At 41.4% G+C, this 22,249-nt stretch overlaps 1 protein-coding gene across 1 annotated transcript in view; it reads left to right on the top strand.

The window, feature by feature from the left end:
• MOB3B (MOB kinase activator 3B) overlaps positions 1-20,432 on the top strand; it is a 172,703-nt gene extending 152,271 nt beyond the window's left edge. Inside the window, exon 4 of the mRNA XM_016156272.2 lies at positions 15,284-20,432. Coding sequence (XP_016011758.1) covers positions 15,284-15,313 — 30 coding nt within the window. The 3' untranslated portion in view covers positions 15,314-20,432. The remainder of the gene's footprint in view (positions 1-15,283) is intronic.
• The last annotated feature ends 1,817 nt before the right edge of the window (positions 20,433-22,249 follow it).

The following is a 22,249-nucleotide window of genomic DNA, read 5'->3' as shown; positions in this document are numbered from 1 at the left end:
CCAAAACTCAATCTGACCTGGCCTCTGCCAAGGACATTCATTTGAGATGGAACTTTGCTCAAGGACACACTAATTCAGATGGGTCCTGATGACCTACAGCAGCTAGCTGATCCTCAAGTTTCTGTTCCTCTCCCAGCTGCTTCTGGTTGTGTAGTTGTGGTCAAGTCACACCAGCTGTTTGAGCCCATGGAACATGCATTGTTGAATGACTCAAACAAGCTGACAGTGTGTAAGAGCTCTTGCCAAGTGCTGGGGCAACTAAAAACACGTGACCCTTGCCTCAATAAGTTTAATATCCATAGATCAGAAAAGCCAAACTCAAAGCCTGCAGAGTCCAGGATGGTAACTAATATGAGTTAGCAAGCAGGTAGTAAGAAAGAGGAAGCTGTGGGAGCAGTTACCATGCAAGTCCAGCTAATGCTTTCAGTGGGGCCATAGAGACCTGGGGTTTCCAAATCCAAAGAAATTGGAGCTCTAATATTTTGAGTGAAATCCCCAGAATGTTAAATAATAGCAACTGATTAGAGCAGTTATTTTATTTTATTTTTAGATCTACAAGCCTAACAAACTTTTTCTAGGTGGGCAGTTTGTCTAAAGGCCATCATTTTGCTCTTCTGCCTTAGAGCCTATGGTGGGCAGGAGATGCTCTGACCCATTATAACTTGGTAACACATTCGCAGCGTCTGCACTTAAGGTGTTATTTTTAGAGTTTTTCTTCATTTTGAAAGCCTAGAATGTCCAAGCATAGGAAGTGAAGCATGGGGTGTGTATGTGTGTGTGTGCGTGTGTGTGTGCCCACATGCACTTGCATGCACTGGGGGTGTACAGGGCTCGTGTGAAGCAGACAAGACAGTGGCCATTTGATTGAGTTGATGTCAGCTTCACACCATGCTACTCAGTGCTCTGTCACCACTGCTGGCCTGCAGTGACTGTGTTGCTGCAGGCACCAAGAGACACAGAGCACATCTGTTCTTTTGTCACTGGTTTCACTCGACATGACCAGTGTCGTCGCCAGTTGGCGCTTAGATTGTTGACCCTGTCGCTGCCAGGCCTGGGCCATAAGCAGCTGTTGTTGTTGCGTGTGCTTACTCCACACATGGAGCCTTCAGACACCCTGCCATGCACCACCTCTGCTCTGGGGAACTGGCAGAAAGTACCAGAGTACTCACAATACACAAGGGATTGCATCTTGTAAATCTTTGAAAAGCATTGGCAAATGGACAGAAGGCATATAAGATGTTTGCCCACATCCAGCATATGCTGGTTTTAGTTTTGCAATCTAATGTTTGAAGAGGAAGACTTTTCATTGAGATTGCCACTCATACTGATCTCTAAATTCCATTTTTAATAAAAGGTTTCTATTCTATTATGTTTTCCTCTTTTTTTGGAACTCATTACTACCCTGGTGGTGACAGCAGCCTTTGCACGTACCCTACAGAGGAATCTTAATAGGTGCCCACTGGGTATGGTGTTGTCCTTGGTGTCACTGGTGTAAGAGGTTGGAGTTAATAAGAGGCTCTCAGACTAGTTACTCTTAATTTTGATTTTTGTTGCTGCTGCAAGGGCGCTTGGTATTTTGTATTAACAGAGATTATTCTAAATGGAAGACTTCTTGTAAATTTTTTCATTTCCAATATTGATAGTAAAAACAGAGGGAATTTAATTAATTGGATGTGAAAGTTTTCTTGAAAGCACATCCACATGCTTAAGTACACTCATGCACATGTGCATAAGCACATACATTAATGCTCGTTTTTTCCTGATAAAGAGTCAAATCTTTCAAAACCCCTTCTTTGAAGATTTCCCCCCCCCCCATTTTGTTAGTGGAATAGTATCTAAAAATCTTCCTGAAAGTTTTGAAATTGTTTTTTGTTTTTCTAAATTGATACTGTGGGAACTTTTTGTTGTTGTTTAGTTTTACTTTAAATTTTGGTAAAATATACATACCATGAAATTTACCATCTTAACTATCTTTAAGTGTACGGTTCAGTGGCATTAAGTAGACCCAGCTGTTGTGCAACTATTCACCACTCCTCTCCAGAATTCTTCATCTTGATAAGTATGGTTTTTATTTTTTAATTTTTCTCACATGTGAGCCAGGTCTTTGAGGTGCACAGCTGAGACTAGAAAGGGGAACAAAAAGTATGCAAATGAAAAGGATATCTGCTCTTATTTCTCTTCAACTGAAGCAGTGATGCTATCAACTTTCAATACATGGACGATTTCTTATATTGAGAGCAAAACACATTGTGACAACAATAGCACATAATGACCTCTATTGCTAAAACGTCTACAATTGCAGCTTCAAAATAGAGCAACAAAGAACAAGTCAGGAAGGGGCCCTACAGATAAAAATTGCTTTAGCCCTATGAAGCACATTCCGTTTATGTAAAATTCATACTGTTTACATGATGTATTAATTGGGAATCTGAGAATAAGAAAAAAGGGCTTGCCTTCACCTGTGCTCTGAAAACCATCGAAGTTTAGTTTTGAGGGATGCAGATGGAGTTCACCGCTTTCTTGTTTTACATGTGTTTTCTTGCTGGTGTGGCATCACCGCCTTCCCAACACAGGAGAAATATTGGACTATTTATAGCCAAGTCAATTTTGGAAAGGCAGCTTGAGGACCCATGTGTAACTACATGGCTTGAAAACTATACAGTTACACTGCTCATGGTATCCCCAGGGTGAAGAGCAGGCTTAGCAAACTTTTTCTGAGAAGGTCCAGGCACTGAATATTTTTACTTATGAGCAGTTAATGGCCTCTGTCACAACTACTCAGCTCTACCATAGAAATGGGAAGGTGGCTGTAGATAATACACAAACGAATGGGTGGGACTGTGTTCCAATACAACTTCCTTTACGTAGCTTGAAATTTGAATGTCATATAATGTTCATGTGTCATCAAATATTCTACTTTCAATTTTTTTCCAACTATTTAAATGTGAAAATCATTCTTAGTTCACAGGCCATACAAAACAGACGTGGACTGGATTTTGGCCCTCGGGCTATAGTTTCTATTTCTAGTGCCCTGATGTGGAGGAGAAACAGGATTCCAGTGCCCACTGAAAAGGTCTGAATGACAGATCTTGGTTCAGATTCTCTCTCTGCCAAGTATTGACCATGTAACCTTGGGCGAGTCACTAACCTTTCCAAGTTTCAGTTTCTTTACAGGGGAAGTATAATGGCCACCCCATAGAGATGACAGTCAGGTACAAAGTGGGACACTAAAAGGTAATCGGTCCACAAAGCTCTGAGGAGACTAAATATCCCTCCATGGGAACCTGAGAATACGTTTCGATCAGTGGTAGTCAGACTCCTAGCGATAGGTCTTACTTTATTAAATGAAAATTCAGTTTGTTTCATGCCTGTTTACTCCATCAGCATCATACCTTGTTCCTATCAAAGGAGTGAGACTGCTAGGAAACTGCAAACTTTCTAAATTATGGGCTCGCTGAGGAGGAAAAGTCCCTGTATATCTTCATCACATCCACACTAGAGGTCTAATTAAGTGACGGAAAGCTCTGTCTGGTGGTGAATTCAGTGAAACTGAACAGTCTCTATGGAATTCTGGTTTCCCAGGGAGGTAAATTCTTCCTCCAGGGACCTATGCCCTGAAAGTTCAGGGCACCCCCGAAATAACAAATCATGTTTCTTCAGGGTTTCTTGAATGTCACTAAGAGTTGGACCCATTAAGCTTCCCTCAGGATAAATAAAAGTCTGTGCCCGCAGCCTAACTAGAGTGGAACTCAACTTCACTAGCCAGTTGCCACCATGAAAAGGCCAAGTGACAAAAGCAAATGGAGAATTCCTTATCCTGCCTTCCCATATTCAGTATTAAAAGAGCTGGGCAACCCGACAGGTAGGCACCGGGCCATGTTGAAATCTGTTACATCTCCCCAAGGGAGTGGGTGCACTCAGTCACCCCAAACAAAAGCCATAAGGAACATCTGCCAGAAACCAATTCAGTTGTGCTGACAAATGCAGGGTATGGGGAGGCGTCAGACCCCATATAGATGTATGGACTTCAAGCCAGGCAGTGGAGGAGAAGGGCAAGCAGAGATATGAAAGAGGAGGGAGGAGAGGCTGATGGCCAGCGGGGGCTGAAACTGCACCTCCTTGGGTTGTAGGTACATTGCTTTGAACAGAAATCAGGTTGGATCTATACACTGTCATGGGCATGAGCTGACAGTGCACCAGTGAGAAGGACAGGATGGGGGATGGCATTGTAGGGCGATCTGCAGAGTAAGTCAGGATGTTAAAAAGTACCAAGTGGCAGAACGGGGGACTATAGGCTTTGATGAGGAGATCTTGAGAAATGCAGTGATGATGCAACATTTGATTTCGGCTTTTGCTTTCAGGATGCATGGCGAGGGAGCCGGCCATGTGTTCATAACCCATCTCCTGTGGTTAAATGAGAGAGCTTCAAAAATGTGCAGATCTGCCTTTATAAGAAACAATGTAAATCAAGAGACTGACTTTGTTTACGTAAAGTGACTTATTTTTAACGTTTGCAGGATATGGGGAAAGAAGAGCGGTGTGATTATATCATATGAATAAAGATTCTCTGTGGGTGGCAGGTCTGTGTGTTTATCTATCCATACATATGTATACATGTACTCGGGGCATGCAGATATGTGCACATGTTCACACACACACCCCTCCGTTGTGGAATGCCCTCCGTATCAGTAGTGTGGGCTGCTGTTTCAGAACAGAATTAATCAAATAAATATTGTTCTTTCCTGTGGAGGGAGGTCTGGCCTGCCATGTTTCTATTTTTATTCCTTTGGGCTTATTTGCCACCCACATTCCCCAAAGAAACTGGAAAGGACCTTTTTAATTTCTGTTTGCTGGTTGGCTCTTTTATGTACTTTAAGTTGGGAGGATTTAAAATTTTTACTTATTTTTTTGTAATTTGGCGGCCCTGCCTGCCTTATAAGAATTCAGACTTTGCGATGTTGGCAAGGAAAGACAGCAGCCTCAGCTGTGGGCCGTCTATGAATGGTTCCACCAGCCAAGTCCCTATTCCCACGGCCAGTGCTGGTCTGTATAACCAGTGACTCAAAGAGATTCAGCTGGAAGCACATGCAGATACGAATGAAGATCTAGTCGGCACGATCCCTGGGATATAGTGGGTGAGTTAGGAAGACAGCTTTTCAAGTTTCAACCTTGACTACCCTAATTACTAGCTATGTGACTTTGGCTAACGTACTTAACCTTAGTTTTCTCACCTGTGGAATGAAGATTATACCACTGACTCCATAGGACTTCTGGAAAGACTGAATGAAATAATGAATGTAAAGCATTGAGTACCTGGCACATGGAAAAAGTACAGGAAGTAATAGATATTACTCTGTTGGGGACACAGCACACTTTTGTTGATTAATTAAGACTCCTATACCACAGCCACCTCTTATTCACTCCCTTTTGTGAGTTGATACTAATTCATTCATTCATTCACTCGTTCATTTATCCAGTTATTTCTATGTGTAAAGCCTTGTTCCAAAAATCATTTAAGGTGGCTGGTGTCAGTCTCCTACTGGGACTTGTTCTCCCAATTCCCATTAAACAGATGCAACTACATTAAGAAAAATAGTTTTTTAAAAAAAGTTTAGTCCCTGCGCTTGATCCCTGCCCAGGTCACCTGCTCTTTAGTCCCTGGTCAGTCTGCCATGTGAACAGAAGCTTCCAGCCCAGAAGTCCCATATACGGGACCACAGGGCCAGGGCGTGGGGTGGGGGAGGGGGGGAGGAGATGCATCCTCCTGGCTTCATATTCAGCCATGACAGGAATGAAGCACTCTGAGCCCCGGGGGTAAGTGAGACACAGAGCATCTCCAAGGATGGCTCACAGAACTCCTGACTTTTTGCAGGATCTGGGAACCAGCACAGAAAGGTCCAGTTCCTGGAGGAGATTAGCTGGGTTCATGCTCCTGGAGAACATACCGAGTGGCCCTGCTACAGGCGAAGGCAGAATCATCCTTCTCCTTGGGTCTTGCACTGTGGGTGGAACTGAAGGCTCCTTGGAAAGTCTTGCCCCGTGAGGCCCCACCTATGGAATTACCTGCCTAACCAGGGAGCTGGAGTGGGAGGGGCCCTTTCCCGGAATTGTCAAGGCTTTTGAGAAAAGACCAGTGTACTTCCTCTGTTCAGTGTAGCTATTCAGATTCTAGAAAACAGGAGAAACACCACAGTGAAGGGAAACCTGGCCTCATGTGGCCAGTTGTGGTCCTGGGACCACAACAGAGCCTCCCTGTGTCCCAAGGGCAGGTGGGAGCTGACCCCCTATTATTTCTGCCTTCAACAGTTCTAGTTTCCCCACAGGCAATTGGGCTGGGGAGCAGTTGGGGATGTTTTATATTTGCTTGTTTGTTTTTTCTTCTATCTTGATCGGGATTTCCCTGCAGTAAGCAGCCTGCCGTTTCTCCTGGGCTCTCTTGAAGTGAGACACTGCCTTTCAGAGCAGAACTGCACCACTGTGGCTGCCAGGCCACTTTCCAAGCCGCTCTCGGCACTGAGTCTGCTTCCCTTTCTCTGAAGCGCTCTGTCTCCCATCTTGGCAACTTATAACCCTCACAGACATGTAAGCAGGACATGAAAGGATGGACAGGAGTGTTCTGGGAAGGTGAAGGGAATGGGACTTTCTGTGCAGAAGAAGCAAGTGTGCGAGATACAGAAACAGTCGTGAAGTGTGTGCAAGGCTGGAGAGAGGGAGGCAGATCTGAAATGCTTGCAGTCACTTTAACTTGCTGGGACTTTATCTGGTGGGAGATGGAGATGAATGGAAATAAGTTTTATGTCTTCTGGATTTTCAGCAGCACCATTCCACCCTGTGCAGTTGACACCAGCAGGAATCAGAGGATGTAGACCTTCTACACTAGAATCACGGGAAATTCTGAGTCCTTCAAACTGAAGGATTCTGAGCAACAGCTCTAATTTTGATTCTAAATATCAAATGCCTTAGCACAATACCACTTCCTCTTCTGAATTGACAGCCCCTAAAGCCACACTTGCCTAGTCCTGGAATTCTCTTGACACTAGTATGTTATGCTACTCATAGTGTCATGATGCGAGGAGAAACCTCATTGGGTGCTTGTCCCTGTCTACCGTCAGAAATGACCTTAAACTGACCCATGCAGTTTGTCTATCACGCCATGCCTTGCTCATGCCAACTCACATTTCTTTTTGTTCTCATTGTAAGGGGAGAAGAAACTTTACCATCAAGTTTCTTTCAGCTGATCTAATAATCAGATAGACATGAGACAGATTCTCAAGAGAAAATGGCCAAATTTAATTACATATCATATGTACAGGAACTCCACATACAGGAAAGAGTCAGAGACCCCACCTATACAAAGGTTCAAAGACGGAAAGGGAAAGTGGACATATGAGACATTCTGAGTTAGGGATGAGGTAAAGGCCCTTGGGGCTTCAGAAGGTCATTGCAGGTTGATGAGAAGAGCAGATGTTTAGTAAATAGAAGTTTTCCCTCCCCTATAGATAGGTCAAAAGAGCTTATTCTTAAATTAGTTTAGTAATCTATTACTAAACTAATTTAAGTTCTTCTGGGTACTTAAGGGAGGGGCAGAAGTTTCTCTTGAGCCTGAAGCTAAACTGGCCTTTAGCTCAAAACAATGCACATACCACAGAGACATATCTGGTTGACTTCTTTTCAACCCCCTCTTCATCCTCCAGGAAAACTCCTGGTTCCAAAGACACTTGCTTTTCCTACCAGTGGGTTAGATCTCATGATAAGGAAATAGCAAAATATCTACTTGATCTCCAGTGTAGACACATGGCCTCATGGGAATGGATGTTGGCAGGGGCCAAGGCCCTTGGGGGCCCCGTGAATTGGGAAAGTTCTGATAAAATCTTGGGGAGACATCACCAGCACAATTGTTTGGAATGGAGGCTGGGAGGGGGAAAGGCCCATGAGCAAAATGGAATTTTCATGACGGTCAACATTTTCAATTCACACAATTGCAAAAACATAGCCAATAACAAAAGAAACAAATGGAGAACATGGATGTAACTTAGCGGTTTTAAAGTCTCTAAGAAATGGAATTTGTAGGATGAAAAGTACCACAGAAAGCCATCCTCCTGTCCTGGTTACCACCCCAAAGGGCCTAACCTTGCCATGGGAATGAGAGTGTGCTCGATCACAGGGCTTTGGCGATAACCCACATCCCTGTCCCCAGCGCCCCCCAGCAGTGTCCCCGTGCTTCATGTTGCAGCTCAAACCCACGTTCCTAAGTCTGTCTCTATCTGAGCAGAAACCGGGGGCTGATGCCAGGTGAGACATGGCCATGCTCTAACTGGGGGAGGGGACTGGTAAGGGGAAACTGAGGCTGGGGAAGGGGCTGGGGGTGGTAAAGGGAAGGAGTGGGGGGTGGTGAAAGGTGGGCTTTTAAGGGGGCCCTGAGGCCGTGCTGCTGGTTGGTGGGCAAGGAAGCACTTTATAAAAGACCACCACCCCCTGACTGCCTTTTCTGGTAGACTCACTGTTTTTCTGTTATTTTGTTGTTGTTTTTGTTTTTGTTTTTTGAGATCTTTTTGGCAACCATCACCTTAACATAATGCCTTTAAAATGTGTTGACAAAGCTCTGTTATTGGAGAAAGCAAGCGTGTGTGTGTGTGAGTGTGCATGCATGCTATGTTAGCTGAAAGGCAATTTACTTACCTCTTATGGTCAAATCTAATATATTGCATACGCCAAACTACCCAGTTTTAAGCCATTAGGTTTCTAATAGTGGCTGGTGGGGGAGGGGTATCACTTACATAAAGGTCATTTTCACAAAGTTTTCTTCACAGTGTTCTCATTCTCTTTACCACACTGCTGCACCTTCTACACCCACCTTCCTTTTATCTCTTTGTGTCCCATCCTTCCTTGATCATTTACTTCCAACATTTCTTCCCCTCCTTTTCTCCTTCTTGTTTCTCAGAATTAGCAGAAAGTTAGTGAATTAAAAAAAGAAAAAGAAATAGGCTTTAAAAGGCTGTCATAGCAGCTCTAGTCCTAATATATGTTAAAACGCTGGAAAAACGAAGGGCTCGACTCCTTTTCTTTTATTCCTACCCCCCAGGAGAGTAATGGAAACTGTACGTTTTTTGTTTGCTTACTTGTTTTTGTTCTCGTGTCAACAAAATACGTGTTCAAGTCCTTATTCTTTCACTTGCCAGCTATGTGAAGTTGGGAAATTCTCAGTTACTTCAATTCTCTGAGCCTCTGTGTCCTCATCTGTAAATTAGAAAAAGCAATGCCTAGTCCACAGAGATTTGAGAAACAAGTACACAAATAAATGTAAGTGCCTCCACTATAGAAGATACTTAATGCATATTTCCCTCTATCTCTCATTTTACTGGGTCTATAGACCTACTAATTGTTCTTCATTCGATTTTAGTCTAATTATTTTTTTTTAATAATTATATTTTTTAAGCACCTGGTATATGCCAGATCTTTCGCAATAGGGTCCGAATAGAAACAAGATACGGTTCATCTCCTCAAGAGCAATCTTGCATGCTGGAACCAGGAAGTAATTACTATCACAGAATGATGTGAGGGGTGTGACCAGCGCTAAGCAAAGCCAGAAGAGAAGCACCTAAGACTTTTGGGGAACAGGGTGGGAAGGTAGGAGGTGTCCCTGAGGAAGCGATTCTGACCAAGAGCCATGAAGGATGTTGGAGTTGGGAGAAAGGTATTCTGAGAAGAGAAGAGCAAATGCATATGTATGGGATTGCTGTGAGTTTGACAGGAGAGAAGGAGTGTTGGGGAGAGTCGGGATACAAGATTGCGTAGTTGAAAAGAGTCTAGATCAAGGAGAGTGTTGTATGCCAGGGCCAGGACCTGGTTTGAGAGCTGCGGAGAGCCATTAAAGGGGTTCAGGTTAAGGAGAGCCACTAATTCAAGAAGGGTTTTACCTGAAGCACACTGAGCCAACTCTAAGAAATTCTTGTTTATACAAATCGCCTCTCAAATCAGCATGAAGTGCAGAGAGTTCACAGGGCAGGAGTCTTATCTCTGCTATTAATGAGTTGTGCCACCTTAGCCAAGTCACTTACACTCTCATAGTCTGAGTTTTCATATCTCTGAAATGATGGTGTTGAACTAGAAAATATCTAAGTATCCTCTCATCTTTAGCAGTAGTCTGTGATTCCATGATTTTGTCATTAATTTTTGGAGCTTGTTCTGTAATTCCTAATGTTAATTTGCTAAGATTGCTATACTAGTGCGATGACTGACACTTAGTAGACATCAAATTTTTATCTATTTCATGTAAAAATTAGAATACTAAAATGTGTGATGAAACAGTGTAGTAAACTAAGAGTTAGTTGGTTTCTTTGTAGTGTTGGCTGGGTCAGAAATCATTTATGTGACTTAGAATAAGTCATTTTACCTCTCTGGATCACCTATTTTCCCTGCCCTCCATGACCAGTTCTAAAAATGGGTAAACTGAGAAATAAGAATGATTTGATTCTAAGCATTCACATATGTTTATTCTACTTCTTGGGATGACTAGCAAATATCTCTATTTCAGTTTAAAAGTGTTTAGATCAGAACAGAAGAGATTGAATATCTTATGTAAAATATATGCTGATTTCATCTACCAGGACAATTTCCCACAAAAGCTAGGCAAAAGTCACTTTAATTTCATTTTTAAAACTACATACGATTTCAATTTGGAGATTTGGTCTACTTCCCTTTTTGTTTTTTAAATTACTGGAGCTTATTAGAAAAAATATACATGTATTAAAAATGTCTAAAAATTCAAAGAATATCCAAAGGGCAAGAAAATCTGAAATAGAAAACATGTTTCATCCATATAGAGAAACTCATCATGTTACACTCACATTTCGTTTATACTTTGTCCCAAAATTATTGGATCAAACTATATATATTGCTGTGTGACTTCACCAAAATATCCCTTATCATACATTAACATACAATGAAGTTTTAAAGGTCTTCTCAGATTCAGGCGGAAATGAAATGATGAAGTCCATTGCTGGTAGAAAGTGATATGATATGAGTGAGTGTGCGTAGTGATGGGGAACCCAAGAAGGCAGCTAATGGACCCATCCTGGCAGCTGACAGTTGAATCTTGAAGGATGTCAAAGTTTGCCAAGCTTAGAAGAGCAAAAAGCATTTTCCCAGATAGAAGAAGCAGCCTATGAGGAACTACTGGAAACCTTAACAGGTCATGGCCTATTGAAGACCAAGGGAGGAGGAGTCTAGCTGAGTCTAGCCTGGTGGGCATGGTGAGTGGGTGGGGTTCAACTGGAGGTGAAGTGTAGGAAGAGGTCCCTGTTCTGAACAGCTTTGTTGGCCAGGCTATGGGTATGGAATTTCTCCCATTGATAGTGGGGAATAAGGGACTTAATATTAAAGCAAATGTTACTGAATGAAGACAACCAAAACCCAGCTTTACTCTTTTCTCAAGGATAGACTTTTTAAATTTGGTGCTTAAAAAAATCTTTCTATACAAGCCAAATACAATCCTTATATACATTTCTCAGAAAATTCTCATCACCTCTACAGAAGCCCATTAAGCACCTTTTGGAGTTCTTTACTAGTATGCCTTTATATGTACTGCATTCAGGTGACTTGCAATGACAAACTCATCCTTAAAGAGCAACCTGGGTAAAAGTTGTTTAGGCCAGTCTCCTCCATAGGAGGGAATGTGTTTGGCTCTGCTAGGGCCTGCGGAGGGCTTTTATGAGGAGGAAAACTATGGAACCTGGTATTGGCGGGTTTGGGGTTTATGGTTGGGGTTTTTATCCCTTGGAACAAGTTGTTTCTTAACCAGCTCATTTGCACCACCTAGTGGTAAAATGCTAGAATACAGCTTTGAAGGCTTTTGAAGGTGGATCCAACTGAGAAGTCTTTCCTCAAATTTCTGATCTGCTATTTCAATGATTCTTTCCCTATAAGAATGTTATGAGACATCCAGTAAACAGTTTTTCTTCTGAATTTTGAGCCTGCATGGTGTGGTGAGGAAAGTACTGGTCCTGGCTTTTCACGGACTAACTCAGTGGCTTTACATAAGTCCCATATTCTCTCTTGAACTGTTTCCTCTTCTGCTTTATTATTACTTTTTTTACTTTTCCATACTTCTAGTACCTAGTCTTTTAGTGACATATTTGTTTTAGCATTTACCGATTGCACTCGTAATTCAAAGTGGCATCATTCTGAGTAATGGAAAAATATCTCTGGCATTTTGAAAACTCAGGAATTACTGTTAACCATCTGTAATTAATACAGCCACAAAATCAATATCATCTGAATGCATATTCATAAGAATGTCCCAGATGCTTTACATCACAATCACATGGTGAAGAGGAACGCGCTGGCCTTGGCACTTAGACCTGAGTTTAAATCCCACTCCGGCTACTTGAGTGTTTACTTTGATAAATTACTCTTCGCCTCTGAGCCTGTTTCCACATCAGTCCAATAAGGAGGGCAAATGTTACTTCACAGGGCTAGGATAAGGGTTATATGATGTAATATCTGTAGGGCAGCACCAGACACTGAAACTGAGGGATGGCAGAGTTTTGTTTGATAGAAACGAAAGTTACTATTTAAGCTCTGCGGCTACCTCTTCACCTGGAGCCGACTACTGCTCTGAGGCCCAGATTCCTGTTTGAAGTCTAAGTTCTTTCTCTCAGAGTTTTAGAGATGTGATGATGGAACACCCTCGCCACCCTCAAGCACCTGGCATCTCATAGATGCTTAACAGATGTGAGGTCCTTTGTTTCCAAAAGTATTGACCCATTGCAAATAATTACAGAATTAGCTATAAAGCCAAAATTGTGTTCATTCCATTATTTCTTCCTCATTCTCTCTCTCTCTCTCTCTCTCCCTCTCTTTCTCTCTCTCTCCCCCCCCCAAACATATACACACACATGTACATGTACTCTTTGCATTCCCATCTTATCTTTTTTTGTTGTTTTTAGTCACCTCTCTCATCAAAAGGTAACCAAAATACAAGAACTCGTGGAAGATTAACAAAAAAACAGCAAATTTATTTTAAGATTGTCATATGTTTTCATTCCTCACACCAGCCGCATGGGTCCTTATTTGAACAATTATACATTTACGTGTCTCCCCGCCCCTGCTGTCGCCATCCCACACCGGTCCCTGGCAGGCTCTACCTCAGCCACTCTTCCTTTCGGCCATAGCCTCTATTCTCCAGTCCCCCCTTCTCCCACCCTCACCTGGCAGATTCCGTCTTCTCAAAATTTGGAGTTCTTCTCAGTGGGTACGTTATGGAGAAGTGCTCTCACGCCTCTGAACCCCCAGCACAAAGTAACTGCTGCCATGTCTGTGCTTCTGAAGAGATCAGAAAAGGGGATTTGTGTGTATTGAGTCCAGGCATATGTTAATATGTTTACCTTTTCCGATCACCTTTTCAGGTAGTTGTCACTGTTCCATTTTACAGATGAGGAGACTGAGGGCCCACTTTTTGTTTGACTAAACAAATATTTATTGAATTCAATTACCAGGAACTGATAATACAGCAGCAAACAGCAGACACAGCCTCTTCCTTTGTGGCTCTTACAGGATCTGACATGGAATGAATTTGGGAATCAGGAATGAAACAAATAGTAGACTATTCCAGTTGTGAATGTAGAAGATGGAGTTATGCTCAATCATGGAGGTTAGGGAAGGCATCTCTAAGAAGGGGCATTCCAGCCAATACCTGAAGGCCTGGAGAGGTCACACAGGGGTAGTGAGGGCAGAAGGGGATCAAAATGCTAAGTGAATTTGGTTCTACCATGCCTCATGGCCTCCCCTCCTCTAGATATTTGCATTTATGTCATCATATTTTATCTTATGAGCTACATCTCTTTCTCCCAAATAGATTGTAGTTTCATGTGAATGGCAACCTCCTCTCACAGGCACCTGGTCTATAGTGCAATAAGCCTAAGCTGATGCTCATTTAATTTTTTAATATAGGTATCTGTATGCCCTTGCCTGTATTTAATAATATTATTGGGGTGCAAAAGCACCTAGATTGTGCCATGTATGTTCTTTAACCAACACATTTGTATGTTTTCTAAGACTCTCTGAGCCCCCGAGCACTCCCATGCTCAAGCTCCTTTTACTCAGATGTTTCCTATTTTGTATGCTGGATTGATCCAGGGTCAGAGGGAAAGGGATGTAGCAGCTGGAACTTGGACGCAGCTCATTCATCTAATTGAAATGACATTAAATATGTCCTCCAGAACGCTGCTTGGCACAGGGCTCCTTACCAGCCTGCTCTCCAGGTCATTCCTGATGATAAAAGAGGAACCACCGAGGAACTACCGTGCAAGGCACTGGGCTAAGGGTGGGAGGTTACAAGATAAAAGCATATGTAGTGATCGAATGAGTGTCCTGACACTTAGTAGCTCACAGTGGAGTAAGACTAACAGACATGCCTACAGTCCCTGCCCGCACACAGATGTACAAACCAGCTCACTGCATGTAAGACTCCAGGTAGACATAAGTGGAGGGAGCAGCTAACTGCACAGTGGGTGGGATGGGAGTGTCGGAAGGTCTGCCAGAGAGGTGAAAGTCCTCTTGCCTGAGTTGGGAAAATCATTGCCAATTAGCCAAGGAAAGAGGGCAGGATATGGTAGGAGCAGGCCACAGACAAGAGTCTCAGCCTGTGCAGAGGCCCAGAGAAAGATAATAGGGGGCACATTTAAAATCCATAAATACCCACAAGAGCCAGGCAGGTGGAAGATGGTTGAAAGGCAGGGTGATTGCATGGCAGAGCCTTTGGTATATTCTTCCATTAAGCAACGTCGTCTCTCTTGCTCTTGACTTATACCCACTTAGGGCATCCTTCGTTTGTCTATCTTTAATGGAAACATAGGTATAAAGAAATTGTTTTCTAAGAAAAACAGCTGTCTAAATCCAATGGCATTCAACCCGTAAGTGGTATTTGATTGTTGTTGGAGAGGCAGCCGGGAGTGGCAGGGACTGGAGCAAACTCGACAGCATATTCTCCATCTGAAGAGGACAGTTGTTCTTCCACTCTAGTTGCCCAGTGGCTCCAGATCTTGCAATATTTCAGAAAAGCAAGCAACCTGGATTGTTGGCAAGTAAGCCATATTTTTAAACATTGCTTTGATTTAAAAAAAAAAAAAAAACTGAATACTTTTGCACACTAAGCCTTATTCGTGGGCCATGCTTGCAATCCACTGTTGGCTCCAGAGGCCCTGGGGATATTGTCAGAATCTTTCAGCCAGTCATTGGTCTGCTTTTAGTTTCTCCTAACCATCCTTCTCTTCCTGTTTTCCAGAAAGAGATGACAAGCAGGATGTGTCACTGACACCCCATCTCACCCTTTGGAAGAAATAAGAAAGCTGTTTGCTCCTGGAGTCCCAGCAGGCAGCAGGGAGACCTCCCTGGCCGAAATGGCAAACCTCCTTCCAGGAGCAGGCGAGGTGGGGACAAGTGGTGACTCCTGAGAGATGTTCCCCTCTCGCTTCGTGTGCTTTTAACCCTGAGTGCTGCTAGCCATGACCCGTGGACCTGGCTGGCCACAGCGTGAGAGAAGGACTACTCGTTGACCCTCCTGTCTCTGGAGAAAGCCTCCTAAGTGTGTCGCAGTTCTGCCTGGGACCTGCTGCCCAAGCTTTACTGTAATTCAGGTTTTGAGACTGAGATACTCTTTGTACTATTCCACTTATCTGTCTTGTCAGCTGGCCAACTTCTCTGTAACGTGTTTTCTAAGAACCAAGTGCATTTGGTGACTCTGGATGCACAGCAAAATTTTCCAGAAGCCTTCCTTTCAGGTCCCTGGAAACTCCCGCTCTGATCCTGTGGCCTAACTTCGTGCAGGGCTGTGGAGCTATAGGGACCTGAGGCCCCACCTGCAGCATCAGCGCCATTTCCCTAATAGGCAGTTTTGTCAGGGACACTCCGTGGGGTGGCTGGTCTCTGCCCCCAACAGGGTCTGCACACTTTATCTACAGGGAAGAGACTGGCTGCCAGTTCACCCTGAACTGAGTGTGTTTTTTGTAACCACAACATTCCTTGTCCCTTCCAGAAACTCAAGATATTTTTTTTTTCTGTTTCCTAAAATCAAATGATCAGCAGAAGCCCCGAGCCAGATTAGTGCAGTGTTTGTTCTTTATTAAGGGGTAGGGAGTCATGGCTGTCTATGCATAATACTAAAATTTCAGGAAAAAACAACAAAAATACGATTGGCGATTAGTGCTTGTAGCTCAAACTCCCAGCATATTGACTTGTAACCTTCCCAACTGGCCTTCTGAGCTTCTAAATCCAGCCAATGTTTTCTTCCTCTTCCTCCACACTCTTCCTCCCTCTGCCAGATTATATTATGGGATAAAAATTAATTTCTGCCCCAATGATTGTGCCACAGTTGCCAAGGTAACCATGGAACTACGGCTAACTTCCTTTTTCCATCCCTCCCAAGTTTTCTATTTCCAGTAGACAGACTAGTGCATTCTGTGCTACATCCTGCCTTTTGAATCCTAAGTGAGTTTTGGTTTAGGAAATGTTGCCTTCTCTGATTTATTCACAAAACTGTGGTGGCCCTGAAAGCCTGTGACTAGACGGTAATGATATTTCCAGTGATCATTTGAATTTGACAAAGTAGCAGTTGGTGGAGGGAAGTAGATAAGAATGGATTTGCGCATTTTAATGTAATGCTAATTAAAGAGTAACTAAATAACTCTGATTTCATTTCATCATATGTAATGCATTAAATCCATTTGTGGCTGCCACAAGAGCCTAGAAAGCATGAAATCTTTCTTTGTCCAAACTTAGAAAGGGCTGACTGTCTGGGCACGGCGGCATTCTGAATTAACCTGACCCAGCAAGACAACCCTTGCTTTGTATCTCGTCCAAGTTGTCTCATGGAATCCAGATGCTGCTACCTCTCTCCGTGTTGCTGTGCTCTGGTCAACAGCAAACCTCACCCCACCCCTCCCCACCTTTTTTTTTGAGAGGACAAGATAGGCAAATATTTTTCTCAGCATCCCTTTTGGCTGATAGAATATCCGAGTATCCTAAGGATCCAGAGAACAGAGAAACAAGAGCCCCTGCAACACACAGTAAATGCCACATGGAATGGCGAGCAGTGGGACAAAGAAGGACCACACGGAGCCTGTGCCCAAGAAGGAACTTGGAAGTGCTGCACGATGGAAAACCACAGGAGTTTCACATTAAAAATTGACTATGTTCCTGCATTTCAGTAATGCCTAATCGAGTAGGATACCGGACTCAAGACATTTGTTATTAATTCTTTTATAAGATTATTTTCTATTAACTGTTTGTGCATATGAAATTTTCACTCAATTTAAAAATCCAAATATTTTTTAAACTGCTTGGAACGATTTCTTCCTGGTTATATTGCTAATTGCACTAATCAACTCTCCTTGGATAAGTTCTGGCACACTATTCTTATTTTTTAATTACAGAGTATTTCTATTCTCATAGAACTTTGTTTGGCAAATTCTAAAGAAAATCAGAAAATCATCATGGGTGGGTTTTTTTTTTTTTTAATCTCTTTTGACTCCTACGCCATAAATACATCTCACTGCAAGTGGAGGATCTGAGGTCCGGGCAGCTCCTCAGGCATCTCTGTTTCTCTGGGTCTGAGACTGATACCTTGCCTCTTCCTCTTAACCTGGCTGGCTCCTCTTCATTTCCCCCTATTTTTTTTTTTTTTATTTTTAGTTACGTTATACATGTATCCACTATTATTTTTTTAAAAATTTTTCAAAATGGAAATTTCAAAAAAGAAAGATTACAGTGAATACCTATGCACCCTTCAGTTTTTAACATTTTTTTAATTAACATCTCCATGTTTTCTTTGTCTTGTAAATATGCATCCTTATTGCTGAACCATTTCAAAATATGTTACAGACATCATAAAACTTCAAAATACTTTATCAATTGCCCCCAAAATGTTTATAAAATCCAGGATCCAATTAAGAATCACTTATTGCATTTAGTTGTCATTCTCTTCAGTTAATGGATTAGAGTTCTCTATGTGGATGAGTGTGTGTGTGCACGTGTGTGTGTGTGCATGTGTGTGTGTGTGTGTGTGTGTGTGTGTGTGTGTGTTTCTTTCATGACCCTGTCATTCAAAAGTTCAGACTGGTTTGTTTATAAGATGTCCCACAATCTGAAATGTTTTTCCTATTCTAATTCCAACTCATTAGATTCAGCTTAAATATTTTTTAGTAAGAATACTACATAAGTGATAAGTGATGTTGTTTCTTTTCTACTGCCTCACATCGGGAAGCATATATTGTCTAGTTGTCTTTTTATGATATTAATCTTAATCAGAGGGTTCAGGTGTTATCTGCCCAATCCATTCATTACAAAGTTCCATAATTCATTATGAAGCTCTGAAACTAGGTACCACCTGCATTTTACAGAGTGTGAGACTGTGCATATATGCATGCCTTAATAGTCTCACAGAGGACTAGGGTCTCCCAAAGATTACAACCATTGCAGTTAGAAGGCATAGCAGTGCCAAGGAATTCATCTCTTTTAAGAGGGAAGGGGCATCCAAAAGTTTCCCTGCACAGGCAATACGAGGATGCTGGCTGATGAGAATTGGTATGGTCGTTGTAGCCAGAACCGAAATATATATAACTTGTTTTATTCTCCCATTCCCAGTGACCTCCCATTTAGGCCCATGGTCTATTTTAGAAAGTGTTCATTTTCATTGAAGGTGGTCACCCAAGAGCACAAAAATTGATTGAGGGTTGGGGGGACCTGAGGTATTACAATGAGTATGGCCCTCCAAAGAGACACAGTACATGCACAGATATGAACAATATACATATAGTATTAAAACTTCACGGGGTTAGGGTGATGATTGGGAATAAGAAGTCTGAAAAGGCTCCTTAGGAGGATGACAATTAAAAGAAAATTGGTTGAGGAGTATTCAGCTAGAGTCAGCTTCTGCTTCTACAGTTGTTAATTTTATTTTTCTGGGATGTTTTCTCATTTCTGAGGCCCAGGATAGATGCAAGCAACTTTGAGAGCTTTCTTAATCGATTCCTTCTACCCTCCCAAACTATATCAGTAACATTCCAGGTGAAAAACTGATTCTCCTCTCAAAGAACTTCAGGCATAGAAATTTGATAGGGTCCTTTGGTATAACCAACTTTATAACATCTGAAATCCTTCCATTCAACTCGAGCCAAAATATTATCTTTGAGCTTCAGCTCACCTTTTTTGAGAGTCTCACCTTCATAAAGATCCAGAGTCTATACAGGAAAAGTAAAAACATAATGATTGCTTCATTTGCATACCCATTAAACATATGAAGACCCTTATCGATTGTCTTTCAGCCTTTTCCCCTTAGTGTCTTTCAACTGGGAAAATTCTCTTGGAAGTCTTGTTGCCCCATTGCTAACATTTCTGTAGCTCAACTTGAAATCTTTCTAAAGTTCTCCATGTCATTGTGAATTATGGATGTAACTTGCAGTGAACATGTAAGAAATTATTGCATGTTTTCTCCAAAATGTGTCTTTGCTAAGTCCTGACTTGATTTTTATATATTTATAAATTCTTTTCTATTATATTCACCTATACTAAATTCTTATCATTATATATTCAACCATTTTGATTTATCTTCTTGAGTTTCTTTCCTTAACATTTCTCATAATACTATACTGTTTTGTTTTGTTTTAAATACCTCTTTAATTGGGAAAACATTAAAGGACTTAGAGTTCCGCTAATCTTTGTGTGGTGATTTATGCCAATCCATCATTCTGGTCCTTGGTGAAAGCACATCACTTCCTGTGGTCTCTAACCTTACATCACATCCACACCCCTTGGGTATCACACTGTGATAAAAACAACCATAGGAAAAGTATGCCCATGTCATGAATGTGCACAAAGGTAAAATCGCTAGGAGTTGGATGTGTCTCCTGGATAATACTGTTGTCATCTAATCTTGTATCATTTTGGTCCTTGGTGAAATAGGTGATTCTCTCTTAGAATTAGCCAAACAAAGCATGTTTTGGAAATAATTGTGTGGTTTTTTTTATCTTCCTACTTTAAAAAATATAACACCAAAAAGCTTTTATAACAGGCTGTTTACCTCTGGACAGTTATTAAATCTAGATAAGAAGTTTTCAATGAATAAATAAAAACTTTTATAACCTAGAGGAAAGAGTCCAGTTCTAATCTGACAATTAAGCTGTTTTCCTAGCTTTTAGGCTTGTAATTTCAAAGTTTTCCATTATCTCTTCTAATTGCATCAGAAAAACATGATTACCATTTTGTTTTTTAGTTCTGTTTGTGATTAAGTTAAGGGTTTGACTGTAAGAACAGACTAACACCATTAAATCAATTAGAAAAGCAAGATAAAACTAAAGGATATTTATGAAATCAATTATTTGTGAGGTTAGGAATTCAAATGTCACAAATAAAAGACACATAACCATCATCTATTCTGACTTTTTGTGTGTTCGTCTCGATTTATTTCTTTAACAGATATGTTCTTTGTCTTGCAGTGGTCTGGAACAGCAAAATTGACTACCATAAGAAACTTACTTCCCATAAAAGTTAAGCTGATCATTAAATCTATCCACTCTTTCAATTATCCTAAATCCTCAGCTCTGCTTCCAAGCAAACTTCATTGCCACATTGACAAAAATAATAAAGAAATGTCATTGACAAGCAATGGTAGTGTCATTAACTATAAAAATAATATATTTTATTTGACTTTTCTTCTTCATTGTGAAATAGATTTAGTAGAATACATTATTGGAACTGAAACTTCTCATTATTTTAACAGCATTCATCATTTGATTTTCATGATGACAAAAACCAAGCAAAAATTTCTAATAATTAATTACTAAGGAAATCCAATTCAATCTAACTAAACCTTGATTGAGTTTATAATTGTATTACTATGCAAAGAATGAGTAAGCATTTTTAAGAAATATGTAGAACATGGAAAAGTTATCAACAGTATTCTATATTAACTCAGAGACATTATTACAAATAACTATTTTCCGTGACCGTGCATATATATGTCTCTGTAAGGTCGTAATTGGGATTGCTAAAAACCACATGCACACTGACTTCCAACAGATGCAGTAGCATTTAGAAAATTTGTAAATCATGACTTGTTTATTTGTCCAGAGGCTTAATTATTTAACTCAGGAATGGTCTTGATCAGAAGTATAATTACATGGAGGTACAACAGGGACATTTGGCCCACCTGACACTGTGGTTAAGGCAAAACCTTGGTAAAGATGCTGAGGCTTCTTAACATTGGCTGGAAATGAGGAACTGTGCTACCCACCCCTGCCCTATCTGTGGATGAGAACGCAGCCCCATCTCTGTGCAAAACCCTGAAACGCTACCCGTTACACTCAGATTAAAAGCCTGAGCTCCCCCTTGATCCCTCCATTCCAGCCCCAACCCCTGGTCTCCTTGCTGACTTCAAACACACTAGGCACACTCACGTTTACGGCCTTTGCAGTGGGTGCTCTTCCCTCAGATAGCCTCATGGATAACTCTTCCTCTTTAAAGTCTGCTCAAATATCACGTTTTCAATGAAGTCTGCAGATTGTACTTGCCCACGAGAACTTGCAATCCCCCTTTCTCTGCTCAAATTTTCTTTTCCCCTAGTATTTATATAATATATTTATTTACTAGGCTTATTATTTACTTATTAGGCTTATTGTCTGTCTCTCCCCACTAGAAATATAAACCTCATGACCACAGGGATCTCTATTTGTTTATAAATGTATCCTAAGCATCTGTAGGAGAGTGTCTGACACATAGTAGATTGCTCAATAAACCTTTGATGAATGAATGAATAAATCCACATGGCAAGTATGTACCTAATTAATGTCCACTCTCAGAGATTAATTAAAAGCAATATATAATATATGTCAATTTGATGATACACCAAAAGCATACATGTATTGAGTACATACTACGGATTAAGTACACTAAGCATTTTACATGGATAATCTCATCTAATGCTCATGACAATCCCATGAGGTTGGTTTCCATGTTTATCCCCATTTTATAGTTAAGGTTACTTACGTAATTTGCCCAAGGTCACCAGCAAGAAAGTGATGGAGCCAGAATTAAACACCATGCAAGCGGACCCTGAACCCCACACTCTTAACTGTGGGGATCACCTTAACCCACTTGGCACTGGGCCCTCTTTCCAATCTCTTCCATTTCTACAGACACAGGCTCCATATGGTGTAGCAAGCCAACTTTCAGTTTCTTTTCTTGTTATTTGTTAATG

The sequence above is a fragment of the Rousettus aegyptiacus genome, unplaced genomic scaffold (assembly GCF_014176215.1).
Source record: "Rousettus aegyptiacus isolate mRouAeg1 unplaced genomic scaffold, mRouAeg1.p scaffold_m13_p_3, whole genome shotgun sequence".
In the NCBI taxonomy this organism is placed as follows: Eukaryota; Metazoa; Chordata; class Mammalia; order Chiroptera; family Pteropodidae; genus Rousettus; species Rousettus aegyptiacus.
This window is presented reverse-complemented; position numbering and strand designations above follow the sequence as displayed.